Source organism: Panthera leo, chromosome C2 (genome assembly GCF_018350215.1).
Source record: "Panthera leo isolate Ple1 chromosome C2, P.leo_Ple1_pat1.1, whole genome shotgun sequence".
Classification (NCBI taxonomy): Eukaryota; Metazoa; Chordata; class Mammalia; order Carnivora; family Felidae; genus Panthera; species Panthera leo.
In genome coordinates this window covers 132,680,576-132,697,232 of record NC_056687.1, presented here as the reverse complement: position 1 = coordinate 132,697,232, position 16,657 = coordinate 132,680,576, and the positions used below count along the sequence as shown (strand labels likewise).

The 16,657-nt window shown below is 36.9% G+C and overlaps 1 protein-coding gene across 10 annotated transcripts in view; it reads left to right on the top strand.

The window, feature by feature from the left end:
* The window catches only part of ANKRD28 (ankyrin repeat domain 28), a 197,848-nt gene that overhangs the window by 92,447 nt on the left and 88,744 nt on the right, over nucleotides 1–16,657 (top strand). The window contains exon 1 of one of the 10 annotated variants that reach the window (XM_042903095.1): nucleotides 4,296–4,314. The exons of 7 other annotated variants lie outside the window; for them this stretch is intronic. Coding sequence is in view for 1 of the 3 variants with exons in the window: in XM_042903090.1 (XP_042759024.1) it covers nucleotides 12,957–12,988 (32 nt within the window). In the remaining 2 variants the exon portion in view is untranslated. Of the gene's footprint in view, nucleotides 1–4,295; nucleotides 4,315–12,446; nucleotides 12,989–16,657 lie in introns of those variants that run through there. 2 more of the 10 variants (XM_042903091.1, XM_042903090.1) reach the window with 2 other exon arrangements.

The window sequence follows — 16,657 nt, the reverse complement described above, 5'->3', positions numbered from 1 at the left end:
GTTTACATAGAAGCTAGATTACATTAATTTTTTTGTTTGGGTTTTTTAAGATTGCCTTACACAAATTTCTGTCAACATAATTTCCGTTTTTATTCTTAATTCCTTTGTAGACCCAAATTGGTGGTTGGGGGAAGGGCATGGGTGCAAGGGGTGAGTAGTTTTCTTTTTCAATTTTCAGGTGACTTTTTTTTCGTTTTCATTTTGAACATTAGTTCAAGAGAACAAAACTTGCCCAACCAACAAAGGAAGCTACTATTGTTGTTCTTAAGCTGAAATACCATATTAGGTCCTGTGTCTTCTGCCAGGTTTTTATATGCTTTTCCTTTTAGTTCAGTTGTATTTTAATTGATATTTTAGACAAGTGATTGAACACTCATGTTCAATGTTTTTTCTCCTTTTAATCTTTTAAAAATTTAAAAATTTTAAAAAAGATTCTTTGAATCTTTTAAAAACCTTTAAAAATCTTTTAAAAATCTTTTAATACTCAAAAATATGTAAAACAAATGTAGACTATAATGAATTATTTAAATGTAACCTCTACCCAGATCAAAAAAGACAATGTTGCTATTGCTACAAAAGCTGTCTTGGTGCCCGCTTTATGATCAGAAGTATTTATTCCCATCCTGCAATATAGGCATTACTATGACTTGTATAATAGTCTCTCTCTGTTTTCTTTTATAATTTTGCCATTTAATCTTTCCTCTCCAAACAATACAATTTAATTTTGCATATTTTTAAGTTAAATGAATCTTGCAACATATATTCTTTCGGATCTGGGTTCTTCTGCACGGCATTATCTTATTTCAAAACTTTACCCGTGTTATGTGAGCCTAAGATTATTCATAATATTCCGCTGAATGCATGCACCACAGTTTATCCATATTCTGCTATTGATAGATAGTTGTTTCCAGCTTTTTGCCTATTATGAATAATGCAGCTATTCAGAAACGTGCCTCTGTTGCACATGAGCATGCATTTCTCTAGGATATATGCCCACTCAGAATTTCTGATATATAGGCTCTGCATACGTTCATTCAGCTTAAATGAGAATGCTGTATTAAGCAATTTATACTCCCATGAAAATTGTATGAGATTTCTTTTTGCTCCACATTTTTGGACTACATCCTTTTTGTTTTGTAGCCATTCTATTTGTTATGTAGTAGTTAGTGTGTCTCATTATTTGTACAAAGTTTGAGTTTTTTTTGGTGACAATGTCAAATACCTTTTTATATGTTTATTAGACATTCACATAGCCTCTTTTATCAAATGCCTATTAAATCTCTTGCCCATTTTTCTTTTGAGTTCTCTTTCTTTGCTTATTAATTTACATTTCTTTATGTATGCAGAATATGAACCTTTTGTGAACTGTGTATGTTGCAGATGTCTTCTCCCAGTCCAGCTTGACTTTTCACTCTTGTGTCATTGAACATGAGGTCTTAATTTAATGCAGTAAAATTTTTCAATATTTTCCTTTATGGTTAATGCTTTTGAGCTTTTTGTAAAAATGTTTATTTTTATTTTTGAGAGAGAGCAAGACAGAGCTTGAATGGGGGAGAGGCAGAGAGAGAGGGAGATAGAATCTAAAGCAGGCTCCAGGCTCTGAGCTGTCAGCACAGAACCTGATGTGGGGCTTGAACTCAAGAACTGAACCACAAGATCATGACCTTAGCCGAAGTTGTACGCTTAACCAGCTGAGCCACCCAGGCGCCCCTTCATAGAAATTCTTGAAATCACACTGTGTAAGACCCCCATCCCCCAACTATGTTCTTTTCACTCAAAATTGCTCTGGCTGTTCTAGTATCTTTGCCTTTCCATGTAAATTTTAGATCGTTAATATCTAAAAGGAATCCTGCTGAGATTTTGAGTAAGATTACATTGAATCCATAGATCAAATTGACATCTTAGCAATAATGAGTCTTCTAATTCATGAACATGTTATCTCTATGTAGGTTTTCTGTAAGTCTTTAATGAGTATCTTACAGTGAATGTATACGGATCCTGCAAGATTTTATTAGATTTATACCCAAGCATTTTTCTGGCTTTTCTTTCTTTCCTTCTTTCTTTCCTTCTTTTGTATTGTAAATGTAAAGTCTTTAACATTTTTAATTTCCAGTTAATTGCTAGTATGTGGAAATACATTTGCTTGTTGTATATTGACCTTGCATTCAGCAACTTTTATAAACTCATTTTTGGATTTTTTACAATAAATTTTCTTGGGATTTTCTCCATGAACAATATGTCATTTATAAATAGAGACAGCTTTATGTTTTCTTTCCCAATCTATATGCCTTTTGCTTCTTTTTATTCTTACTGACTTAGGACTACCAGTATGAGAATGAATAGGAATGACGAGAGTAGACATCCTTGCCTTGTTTCTGATCTTAGAAGGAAAACATTTACTCTTTCACCATTAAATAACTGGTATGTTTCTCACGCCAGTTAGAGTCGCCAAAATGAACAAATCAGGAGACTGTAGATGCTGGAGAGGATGTGGAGAAACGGGAACCCTCTTGCACTGTTGGTGGGAACGCAAATTGGTGCAGCCACTCTGGAAAACAGTGTGGAGGTTCCTCAGAAAATTAAAAATAGACCTACCCTATGACCCAGCAATAGCACTGCTAGGAATTTACCCAAGGGATACAAGAGTACTGATGCATAGGGGCACTTGTACCCCAGTGTTTATAGCAGCACTCTCAACAATAGCCAAATTATGGAAAGAGCCTAAATGTCCATCAACTGATGAATGGATAAAGAAATTGTGGTTTATATACACAATGGAGTACTACATGGCAATGAGAAAGAACGAAATATGGCCCTTTGTAGCAATGTGGATGGAACTGGAGAGTGTGATGCTAAGTGAAATAAGCCATACAGAGAAAGACAGATACCATATGTTTTCACTCTTATGTGGATCCTGAGAAGCCTAACAGAAACCCATGGGGGAGGGGAAGGAAAAAAAAAAAAAAAGAGGTTAGAGTGGGAGAGAGCCAAAGCATAAGAGACTCTTAAAAACTGAGAACAAACTGAGGGTTGATGGGAGGTGGGAGGGAGGGGAGGGTGGGTGATGGGTATTGAAGAGGGCACCTTTTGGGATGAGCACTGGGTGTTGTATGGAAACCAATTTGACAATAAATTTCATATATTGAAAAATAAATTAAAAAAAAAAAGAAGTTTGCAGCACTCTCAACAATTACTAAATTATGGAAAGAGCCTAAATGTCCATCATCTGATGAATGGATAAAGAAATTGTGGTTTCTATACACAATGGAATACTACGTGGCAATGGGAAAGAATGAAATACGGCCTTTTGTAGCAACATGGATGGAACTGGAGAGTGTTACGCTAAGTGAAATAACTCATACAGAGAAGGACAGACTCCGTATGTTTTCACTCCTATGTGGATCCTGAGAAACTTAACAGAAGACCATGAGGGAGGGGAAGAAAAAAAATGGTTAGAGAGGGAGGGAGCCAAAACATAAGAGACTCCTAAAAACTGAGAACAAACTGAGGGTTTATGGAGGATGGGAGGGAGGGGAGGGTGGGTGATGGGCATTGAGGAGGGCACCTGTTGGGATGAGCACTGGGTGTTGTATGGAAACCAATTTGACAATAAATTTCATGATAAAAAAAAAAGGTTAAAAAAAAATAAATAACTGGTATATTTCAAGTTCAAGATTCCCCCCCCCCTTTGATAGTAGCTGTAGAATCTGAAACTTACATGATTTTAAAGTTCTACTCTAAATTAAGGTTTAAGGTTATGAAATGTATAATTTACAAGTGTTGCATATTCAGATTACCTTTATTAAGTTGGAATATATGCTTAATTTAACAGTTAAATATCATGGTTATAGACAGTGTATGTGCATATATTTGTGACAGTCTAGATTTATTTTTCTTCAAGTTGTTACTGTATAAAATGTTACCACTGCTGTAGATTAATACTTAAAGTTGAGTGAGGGCATGTTTGGGTAGCCTCATTCAGGTATTTGTTTATTAATGGAGTGAAATGTCCTGTCACTCCAAGGCACTAATTTAGTTTTTTAAAAAGTTTGATCAAAAAAAAAAAAAAAAAAAAGTTTGATCAAGAAGTGTGAGTAGTGAAGCTATTTGTTAGATGTATCTTACTTGTTTACTAGCCATAAACTGAAAGTGTTAGTAATTGGTTTAAATATATAAATCTTTCAGTTGCATGTATAGTCTTGTAGACAAGAATGTGGTATTTTTATGCTAAAATGATTTGTCTTATGGTAGGTTCACCTGTGTTCTGATTCTTTTCTAAGAAATGAAAATCTCTCACTCTTTTTCCCAGACTTTGTAAGTATCACCTACTTGTAACGAACCCAAATAGAGAGCTGTAGAAAATAATATTAAGATTGCCATATTGTGAAAAAATTTTCTAGAGTGGGACCATACTTCTACAGTTACGTAAGGGTGAGGAATCCCTTGTTACTGGTATGATTTTTAAAAATACATTATTTTCCAGAATCTAACGTATGTTCAGATATTTAGAGATAAACACATGCACATGAAAAATGACTGATTGCTTACATCACTGTTGCTATTAACTTATTTAAACTCCAAGGAAGTGAAGAGGTCCAGAATGTAAACAGCAAGAAGGACCTTGATCTGTAAATCAGGCAAACTAGACTCTAGTCTGTCTTTCAGTAGTTTAGCCTCTCTGAGCCCTGTTCTTCTCATTTGTAAAATGAGGTGATTGAACTTGCTCTCTAAGGCTATTTCTATCCCTAATATATTACTTTGACAACTCATTAAACTATTATATTTGCTTTCTAAATTATATCACTTAAGTCTGGGTTATTTCACAACAATTTGGGGGGAACGGGAGGGTATTTCAGCAGATTTAGTTAAGAATCAGGTTAATGGTTCCTTTTTTCTTCTGTTACCCTTTTCAGTGAGTGGTAACAATATTGATTTGAATATTTTCTCTAGGTGTCTTTCTTGTTCTACTTTTCTTACACACATCAAAGGCTATATAAAAATCACAAAGTGGCAGAAACTTTGACTATTTTGTTAGTGCCCATTTGTTTCCCATTTTCCTCTAATGAGCAGAGCTCTGATTTTGTTTGGGCATTTGATCCCCCATGTCACTGGAAAATGATCCCCTTCCTACCTCCAGGGTGTCATAATCAAGTGGTTGATGTAGGCATAGCAGGTGACACAAGACTGGACAATGAGAAGTGAGAGAAAGTTACATGGATGCCTTTGGGGCAGTTTCCTCACTGATTAAAAATAGACATAAAGGACACTTCCGGTTTCTAGTTCCATATGTAAGAAACTTGGAAGTTGCCACTCTGTTCTAACAAGTACAAAGCTGAACAGACTGAAAATTTAACAGCTCTTCTTGGGTCCATAACAGCCCTTCTTGTGACCCAGGGCAAACCACTGCCCCTAAGATCAGATAGACACAAACGAACATAGAAAGCTGAGGCTTGAAGAGCAGACTCGTGAGTAGCAACTGCTCAGGAATCAGTGCTGGGAAGGAAAAACTGAACTTTAATTGACAGATTGCTGAGGGTTCAGTGTGGATAATTCTGAGAGTTGAAAACACCAGGGGATCCAGTCACAGGCCACCACAGTATTGTAAGGTTTACCTCCAGGAGCCAAATGAGGTTCTCACAGTAAATATCAGAGAAAACCCCTCACGCTTCTAGCAGGGGCCCGGGGTGGGGGGGTGGGGAGCATTTTGAAATATGACAGAGCACTCTCTCCTTTTTTATTTTTTAATGTTTTATTTATTTTTGAAAGAGTGCAAACCAGGGAGGGGCAAAGAGAGAGGGACAGAGTATCTGAAGTGGGCTCTGCGCTGATAGCAGCAAGCCTGATGTGGGGCTTGAACTCATAAACTGTGAGATCATGACCTGAGCTGAAGTTGGATGCTCAACTGACTGAGCCATGCAGGTGCCCCCAGAGCACTCTGTTCTTAACAAGGCCTGCCCTCTGGGGGAGACTAGTTAACCAGAGGCTGACTGACTCTGGAGGAAAGGAAATCCCCAACTCCAGCCCCCTCTAGCCATTCTGTCCCACTGGAGGCAGGGGAGGGTGGCTGGGAAACACTTGTGAAGTTCACAGACCAGAGGTATAAGCTCACTAAATAAAAAACCTAATCATAGGACACTTCCCCTCCCCTCACACCTCACAACACATTAATTATGAAAGGCCTATTTACAGTGGTTCCTTTTACCCAGTACATCATGTCTGGTTATCAAGAAAAAATTAGAAGATATATAAAAGGCAAAAAGCACAGTTTGAAGAGAGATGGAAATCCTATGAAAGAACCAAAAGGAAATGCTAGAGATCAAAAACAGTAAAAGATTAAAAAAAAAAAAAAAGTTTTTGTTGAACTTCTTAAATAGACTGGACATAGCTGAAGAAAAATCTCTGAGCTAGAAGACCTAACAATAGAATCCTCATAAACTGAGAAAGCAAAGAAAATAAAGACTTAAAATAACAGAGTATCTATGAGACAACTACAAAAGGTGTAACCAACTTGTAATAGGAATCCCAAAAGGCAAAGGAAGAAAAAGGAGCAGAATAAACATTTGAAACAATCATGACTGAGAATTTTCCCAAACTAAAGACCCTAAGCTACATATCCAGGAAGTTCAGAGAACACTAAGCAATATAAATATAAATAACACAGCTACAACAACAAACAACAGCTAGGTGTATCATTTTGCAAATTGTAGAAAACGATAGAGAAAAAATACCGTACCTATAAAAGAGCAAAGATAAGAATTATATTCAACTTCTCAGAAACCATACAAGCAAGAAGAGAGTGGAGTGAAATATTTAAAAAGGTAAAGGAGAATGGTGCCTGGGTGGCTCAGTCAGTTAAGCATCTGACTCTTGATTTTCGCTCAGGTCATGATCTCATGGTTTGTGGGTTTGAGCCCTGTGTCGGGCTCTGCACTGACAGCGTGGGGCCTGCTTGGGATTCTATGTCTTGCTCTCTCTCTGCCCCTCCCCCTGCGCTCACTAGCTCTCTCTCATAAATGAATGAGTGAATGAATGAATACATAAGTGAAATAAAAAGGTAAAGGAGAATAAAGATTTTCTTAAGCAAATAAAAATTAAAGAAGTTTGTTACTGGTAGACCTGCCTTGTAAGAAATGTTAAATGAAGTTCTTACATGGAAGGAAAATAACACAGATCAAAAACTCAGATTTACATAAGGAAGAGAATTGAGTATGTCAAAGTAAAATGAAAATAGTTTTCTTATTTTTAATCTAATGTATAAGCTTGTTTAAAGTAACGTATTATGTGTGCTTATATATGTGTATATATATATATCCTACGTATATACAACGTGTGTGTGTGTATACGCACATATATATTTTTTTCATTGTTTATACTTCTATGTAAGTGAAATGGATGACAGCAATGATACAAGGGACAGGAAGGAGAATTAGGATTAATTTGTTATTAATAAGACATTGCCTATTAAGTGGTATCGTGATATTTGAAAATAGATTTGGATTAGTTGTGAATTTCTACTGTAAACTCTAGGGCAGCCATTAAAAAAATTATTTTTCAAGTATAACCAATATTCTGAGAAAAGAAAATGGAGTCATACTACAGGCTCAGTTAAAACCACAAAATGCAGAAAAAGAGTGAAGGATAAAAACAGGAACAAAAAATGAGGGAAACAAACAAAAATGTAGCAAATATAGTAGATAATAATCCATCTGTATCACTAATGCTCTGAGTATACCAGTTAAAAGACAGAGATTGTCATTAGTGGATCATAAAACAAGACCCAATTATATGTTGTTTTTGAGAAACCTACTTTAAATAAAAAGAAATCTATAGATTAAAAGTAAATGGATGATGAAAAATACGCTAGCACTTATCAAAAGAAGGCAGGAGTAGCTATATATACTTCAGACAGAATAGACTTCAGAGCAAGGAAAGTTATCAGGGATAAAGAAGGGTGTTAAATAATAATAAAAGTGTCATTTCTTGAGAAAGAAATAACAAACTTTTTTTTTTTTTTTTAAATTTTTTTTTTTTTTTCAACGTTTTTTATTTATTTTTGGGACAGAGAGAGACAGAGCATGAACGGGGGAGGGGCAGAGAGAGAGGGAGACACAGAATCGGAAACAGGCTCCAGGCTCCGAGCCATCAGCCCAGAGCCTGACGCGGGGCTCGAACTCACGGACCGCGAGATCGTGACCTGGCTGAAGTCGGACGCTTAACCGACTGCGCCACCCAGGCGCCCCAGAAATAACAAACTTTAATGTGTATGCACCTAACAGCAGAGTATCAAGTTATGGAGATAGTATAAACAGGAAGGGTTGGTGGGGGATGGAGATGAACAGGTAGAACACAGAGGATTTTTAGGGCAGTGAAAATACTCTAATAATATAATGATAGATAAGTGTCATCATGCATTTGTCCAAACCCATAGAATTTACATCATCAAGAGTGAAACCCAAGGTAAACTTTGGATGATTATGATGTGTCAGTGTGGGTCCATCACCTACACTGTACATTGTAACAAATGTATCACTCTATTAGGGGCCGTTGATAATGGTGAGTGCTGTGCACGCCTGGAAGTAGGGAGTATATTGGAAATCTCTGTACTTTCCCTTCATTTTACTGTGAATCTAAAACAATTGTCTCTTTTTTATATAGTTTTTTTCATGTTTATTTAAACATTTCTTTAATGTTTATTTATTTGGCGGGGGGGGGGGGGGGGGGGAGGCGGGAGGGAGAGAGAGAGGAGACACAGAATCTGAAGCAGGCTCCAGGCTCTGAGCTGTCAGCACAGAGCCTGATGCGAGGTTCGAACTCACAAACTGTGAGATTGTGACCTGAGCCGAAGTTGGTTGCTTAACTGACTGAGCCACCCAGGTGCCCCAACAATAATGTTAACTAAAAAAACATTTTTTTAATATAAAAAGTAAGAGCACAAGAGAGGAAGAGATGGCTTTTTTCCCCCTGCTACTGGCTGTTGTTTGGGGTGAACTAGCTTGGATGAGCCTATACTTTGGTTATGTGGTTGTGGTTGGCAAAGTAGAAAGGTAGAATTTCTTACACCTGGTTGATGTCTTTGAGTTGCTAAATCAACCAGTTTTACCCCTGTCCTGTATAAGAGTAAATCTTATTTTTAAAGCATTTTTTAAAAATGCTTATTTTTTTTGAGAGAGAGTGTGAGCCGGGGAGGGGCACAGAGACAGGGAGAGAGAATCCCAAGCAGGTCTGTGCTGTGAGATCTGTGAGATCATGACCTAAGCCAAAATCAAGAGTTGGACACTTAACTGTCTGAGCCACCCAGATGCCCCTTAAACCATTTTTAGTTAGTGTTTTTCTGTACTTGGAAAGCTACATAGAATACAATTAAAGCACTAATTGTAAACATTAATTTTGTGTCCTGATAGTGCTGCTTTAAAAATCCCATTAATACAGAATTGAACTAAGAGAATAATTTTCTCCCTTTTCCTGCCTCTCTTTCTCCTTCCTTATCTCTTACTCCCCTTCCCTAGCTTCCCTAGAATATGTTGATTACAGTGTTCTTTGTAAAATAACTGAGGGGTCATGTAAAATCTCCTTGTCTACTGTCATCCAAAGTGATTGTCACTGTCAAAAACTAAACTCTTGTAGTTACTTTACATTTTGAATTGTGCTTCTGTTTGACTTTAATTTTTATCTGTCTTAGGAGTTTTGACCATGAGTTTGATAAATTCAAGCTAGGAAATATTTATTAAACATCCATTGTATTGTTCTGGGTTTCTTAAAGATTGGATTACCTTTGTTGTAGTGAAGAGATTAGGATTTATGAAGAATCCCTTGCCATGTATAAGATATGTTATTTGAGATGAAATGTTTTTGTTTTTTAGTTTAACCAGAAGAATTAACTGATTCATTTATATTATTTGAAACATAGCTGATTATATTACATTGTTCATTGGTAAATTGTCTGGTAGAATTATTATTGCTAAATTTTCAGAAACTTAGGAGTTTAGACATACATACCTATGCAGCGTCTCTAGTATTTAAATATATACATCCTGATCTCGATCTAGCTAATACAGCTTTTCTAAAGGGATGAAAAGAAAGGTAGTATTCTTATTACCTGATTGTTCCTTAGCTATTCCTTTTCCTTTCTGTGTGACTATAGAAAGGGAATAGAGAAACACATCATTTATAGGTTAGTGATAGTTCTGTCCTGTGTCTAAAAGTAATAAGCTAGATTTCAGCTTCCTTAAGGTGTGGGGAAACTCCGCCTCCAGCTTAAGGTGTGGGGAAATTCCACCTCCAGCCCAAATTGCTGAGCAGTTTACTTGGAGCAGTTTTGCTGCTTTCAAAGACGCTCAAGAGAAGCTACAGCTGGTCCAGCTTCGAATAGATAGGGATTGAATGGGCTGCTTACATTTAGTTGTAGTTGTTAATTATAATTGTCAATAGAACATTTTAATGAAAAGCATGAGTTTGGAGGTAGTTTCCTCATCTTTAAAAATAATATTTAAACTATACAGTAAGTTTGCAAAGTAAAACAACTGTTTCAAGTGCTTTATGCAATGCCTACCACAAAATAAAGATCTGTAGGGTTGCCCTCATTTTCTGAGAAGCTCTCCCCATTCCACATAGTTACTGTGATCAGTATGTTGATATTGTATTTTGTACATAAAATATAACTTCTTTACCTATTCTCACTTGATTGATACATGAGTAGGATCTAACCAAAATAGAGTCAATCAGAATACTATTTTAGGATTTGGAATTAAAAGACTTCTCTTTGGACTACTGAAGTTCTAAGAGTAAATCTCAGGATCTGTATGGATGGTTTTTTTTTTTTGTTTTTTGTTTTTTTTGTTTTTTTGAACTATGAGGAAAAGTGTTGTTGGTGAAGGGGGGAAAAAAAAGCTGATACATGGAAAAACAGAGACAAAAAGTGGTCCTGAATGTGTAAAGTGCTTGATTTTAGTTCTTATGGTCTAGCCATGCCCCTTCCTTACCTAAATTTTGTTTGTTTGATACCCAATTCCATGAGGCATTTCACTCTTTTTAATAAGTCCATTTTGCCTAAACTAGTTTAATTTAGATTTCTGTCACTTGCACCCAGTAATATCTAATACCTGTATTAAATAAATAGTAACTATTACGGGCAATTAGAGAACAAGACAATAATGTACTTAGTTGAAACACTTTTTATTTCAAGTTATATTAGTCTGCTAAATGCTAATGATTTTTCATGTCATAATCTGAAACTTTAAGGTTCCATAGAGGTTTTCATAATATTTCTTGGGAAAGAGCGATAGCATACATCTTAGAACTGGTTTTTAATTCATTTATGAAGAGTTGTCTGTACCCAGGAATTTGGATAGCCATCTCTTAGAAGGCAGTTCTAGAATGTGCTTTGTTCTAGGACCCCAAAGTCAATTATAGAAATCTTCTACAACCTATAATACATTAGAATATCATGATTCATGGCAAATTTTCTTCATTAATATTTTAATTTATTTAAACCTCTCTAGTGCCTATGAGGTATATAACTTTGAGTCAAGTGCTATATGGGCATAAAATTAGACAACTTATTTTCTCTAGATATTTATTACCTAATAATGAAGCCATGACATAAACCCAAAATTGAACAATAACCAAAATGTCAGCTGTGTGGTACAGATGATAATGTCATAATAGGGAACACAGAGTGATTTGAGTGTACTCACATGGTCTTGAAGCCTTGGTAAAGGAGATAGAACTTGGGCTGTGAAGACTGGAAGGGATTTGGGTAGGGGAAAGACATTCTGGGCAAAGGGAACAAAGGTGAAAGATGACAATGTGCCATTACTCATTCTGTTAATAGAAATTAACTATTGTGGTTCCAGCTATAGGTTAGTGGCTTTTGAATATCAGGTTATAGAGGTAGAGTGGAGATGATTGGTGGTGGTCACAGTCACTACAGGGATTGAGGAGGGTAGCTAATGAATGTGAAATTGCCTTCCAGGTTTGATCTGCTAGCAGGTAAACCAGTTGGATCTCTAACGTGATTTGAGGATGAGAGGATAAGGTTGGAGGATAGTAGTGAATTTAAAAATAAAACATAATCAGGGCACCTGGGTGGCTTGGTCAGTTGAGCATCTGACTCTGATTTCAGCCCAGGTCATGGGATTGAGCCCTGCATCAGGCTCCACACTGAGTGTGGAATCTGCTTAAGATTCTCTCTCTCTCTCTCTCTCTCTCTCCCTCTCCCTCTCCCTCTCCCTCTCCCTCTCCCTCTCCCTCTCCCTCTCCCTCTCCCTCTCCCTCTCCCTCTCCCTCTCCCTCTCTACCTCTCTCTCTCCCTCTCTCCCTCTCTCCCTCTCTCCCTCTCTCCCTCTCTCTCTCTCTCTCTCTCCCTCCCTCCCTCCCTCCCTCCCTCCCTCTCCCTGATTGCACTCTGTCTCTCCCAAAATGAAATTTTAAAAACTAAAAAAGTAAATAAAACACAATGTAAGGATTGTTCCAAACAGCTGTAAGTATACAAAGTACCACTTATGTACCAGAGTAAGCTAGAGTTTTATTTGAAGCAGCTACAGACATCCACCAGCACCCTACAGAACTGTATCCCAAGGCTGAGGTTCCTTGTGTGCAGTTTTGAGAACAGCCAGGCCTTATAACTTATTTATGAAAGGGTAAGACAAGATTGGGTCTGATAAAGTCCTAGGTAAGTTCAGCTGAACTCTGTGGACCACAAACAGCATTGAAAGTTAATAGCTGACTACTATACATGGGAGTTTCAGTCTGATAGTACAGATAAAAGAGAAAGGGAAAAAAATTACTAAGAAAATTTTGATTAAAATTTGGTAAGAAAAGTGAAGTCAGGCCACAGAATGTTTTGAAGGAGAATTATTAGTTTTAAGCAGACCATGGTGCTTAAAGCTCCCGTGCATAATGGAACATTACAAATAGAGGCTGTGTAAGAAGTTAGGAGCCCAACTGCCTGTGTTTGAATGTTGATTCTGCCACTGCCACGTGATCTTGAGTAAGTTCCTTAAACCTTCCTGTGCCTTGATTTCTTTATCTGTAGAATAAGGAAATACATTGGTTCCTTAACACTGCAGGGTAAAGTGCTTGGGGCAGTCCTAGCAGAAAGTAAGCACTAGATAAGTGTTGATTGTTGAGATTTTTAGGATTACTATTCTTAAGAGGTTATAGCTAATATATATAAACACTTTCAGTTACTGGACAAGGGCAGAATTACAGAATTGAGTCCTTGCTATGAAAGTCGTGGTTGAATCCATGTAAGTGGATAAATTCTCACAGTCTCTAAGTATTTCTTGTACGAATGTTCTGTTTCACTTTCACTTTAGCATTTCTGACTTTTCACTTTTTGGTTTTCCTACTCTATATGTTTCCTCTCATTCCAACCTGATCCTGAAATCTGCTTTATATTAAAAGCTCCTACACAAAATATTGAGAATGTACAAGTACAGTTTTAGTTCCCAGATTTTACTTAAGATACTTCCCCTTAGATACAATCCTTTTCCTGACCTGTGCTTGGGATCTACCATGGATTCCCTTCTTTCTCACAGCCTCATTCCCTAGGTTGTCCAATCTTGCTTGCCTATGTTTTATAGACTCCTTTTGGAGCTCACTATAACACAACATATAAACCAAAATATAATAGGATTTTTCTGAATACTTTTTTAAAACTTTAAAGAAATTATAGATACATCAGAAATTGCAGAAGTGGTACAGAGAGATCCTTTCTTTCCATCAACCAGATTCTTCAAATGTGGTAACATCATACTGTGCATTATTAAAACCAGGAAACTGATATTGGTACAATACAACTAATTACAGAATAGACTTCTCTTGGATTTCACCAGTTTTTTTGCATTCATTTATTTATTTTGCATTCATTTATTTGGCATCGTCTTTATGAATAATCGTATGACATTTTGTCACATGTGTAGATTTGTATAACTACCAACACGTTTAAGATACAGAACTGTTGCATCACTGTGAAGAACTCCTTCACGTTCCGATCACTTGCGTATCTCTCTTTTGTATGTACCAGCTCAGCATATTGGCCCAACCCCAAATTGTTAGCAATCCCTGATCTTCTTAACCCATCTGTTGTAGGCCATCTTCTTTCAGGATTATCATTTGTAAGAGTTATAGCTATTTTTTGTTTGTTCTTATTTGGGGAGTGTGAGCAGTTAAGTTTTGGTTGCCCTAATCATGTGCACAAAATATTTTTTCTGAGTAGTTACATAAGAACTGTAAGACAAGTGTACTTCAGAATATATGATCAAATCTATGTGATCAAAGTTAATATTTGTTGTTTGAGTCTAGTGTATATATTCAATATTTCTAGTTGGGATTATTTTAAGAATACTACATTGAGATGCAGTGGTTTCTTAAAAAACTGACTTCATATCTGAGAAACATTGTTTTTGTAATGTGTACCTGGTACTTGTGAAAATGCCTGGGATATTAAAATATTTTTAGGATTTTTAATAAATAGCTTTTCAGTTGGTATAAATGTTATTTTTAATTTTTTCCTTTTTTACTTTTTGAAACATGTACATGGTAATAACTCCAAACAATACCAAAGGCTACAAATAGTGAAAACTCTTTCTCACACTTTAAACCCTAGTCCGGCAGTTCCCGTTCACCCAGAGGTAATCACTCTATTAGTTTCTTGAGTATCCTTCCAAAGATATTTTATGCATAATCAAGCCAAAGTGGATGTAGAACCTTTTATCATACAATTGCTAAGCCTGCATTTTTTCATTTAACACTGTGCTTTAAAGACTTTTCCATTGATAAGGAACATTGAGGTCTGCTTGTTTTTTTAAATTGGGGGCATGGTGTGATATTAGGATTTATAATAAAAAGCATATATTTGGTCTCTGTTCCCATTTCTGGCAGTGAGCTCCTAAAAACCCTTGGAATTTCCTGTGAGAGAGCAATGAAAGATGTCTTTTTTATGTAAATGAAGTGACTTTTGGAAAGCTTAGAATGAGGGCTCCTTGCCAGTGGAGCCAACCTTGTGATTAGAGGGTGGGGACTCTCAGTCTCCCTTTCCCCAGTACCACTGCCTCTGGGGAGTGGATTAAGCTTAGTTGCCAGCAGGTGTTGATGCAATCAGTCATGTCTACTAAGGAAACCTCCATAAAAGTCCCAAAGGAGGGGGTTTGGAGAACTTCCAGGTTGGTTGACCAGAAACCCTTACACCTGCCACTGTGCTGGACCTGAAACACTATCAGGATTAAAGTTCTTTGTTCAGCATCTCACTCTATGTTTCTTTTCCATCTGGCTGTTGATTCGTACCCTCTAATGTCCTTGTAATGAACTGGCAGTCTAGTGAGAAAAACTGGTTTACTGAACCCTGTGAGCACTGTAGCAAGGAGGGTGTCAGGGGAACCTTTGATTAATAGCCATTTGGTTAGAAGTACAGGTACACAACCTGGACTTGCTATTGGCGTTTCAAGTGCAGGGGGAGGTCTTGTAAGACTGAACCTTTAGCCTATGGGATCTGATGCTCTCCCCTAGTCTGAGTTGAATGGTAACACCATTGTGTATTGGGGCTTTGCTTAGATGTGTGGAGGGAAAAAAACCTACACAATGAAACTGGATGTAGAACCCTTACATGGTATTTCACTTTATGAATGTACAACTAGAAGTTCTCTCATCTGATAGCTTTTATAACTGGTAGTTAATAAGTTTGACAGAGGGAACTATAAAAAGTGATCTTTGAGCTTTTTATTGTAATAATGTTTACTTGACAGCCATCTTTTTTTTTTTTTTTTTTTTTTTTAATTGAGCCGAGGCTTTTTTGTTGACAATGTGGATTCTGCTGTTCATTGTTATCTTCCTTGTATAGACCCTGCCCCCAGTGCATTATCTGTAACCCATTTTGGGTTTCTTTAAGTGGTGTGAGAATTTAGACACTTAAGAATCAAACTTAGAGGGAGCCTGGGTGGCTCAGTCAGTTAAGCTTCTGACTCTGGATTTTGACTCAGGTCATGGTCTCACTCTTTATGGGATTGAGCCCCAGGTTAGGCTCCGCACTGACAGCATGGAACCTGGTTGGGATTCTCTCTCTCCCTCTCTCTACTCCTCCCCTGCTTGTTCTCTCTCTCTCTCTCTCTCTCTCTTTCTCTTTCTCTTTCTCCTTCTCTTTCTCTTTCTCTCCGTCTCTTTTTCTCAAAATAAATAAACATTAAAAAAAGAATCAAACTTAGGGCAAAACTGCCCATTTGTTGACTATTTGCCTTAGTGATTCGTTTCTCAGCACACCCAGTTCAGTAGCACTTTTTTTGATAGCTTACCTTTATTGAGTCTTTATGTGATATTCAGTCTAGTGATCATAGAAACAATTTGCTTTTCCCACTCCTATTTTATCAGCTTAAATAATACTTAAATTACATAGTTATGATTGCAATTTGGACGAACATTTGTGGTAACAAACACATCTTATCCTTGATAAATAGACACCCAGTGGTGGGAATAAAAGTGGTAGCCTAATAGTCAAAATACACCGTGTGCCAGAGTCTTCATTAGTTTTACACAGGAAAACAGAGTATCAATTAATCATGTGAGTCAGTTAAATGAAGGTTGGTTAAGAGCTTCTTGTATTTCGTTTTAGATCGCCATTCGCCTGTTGGTGGGCATTTAAATTGTTTCCAGCATTTTGCTTCCT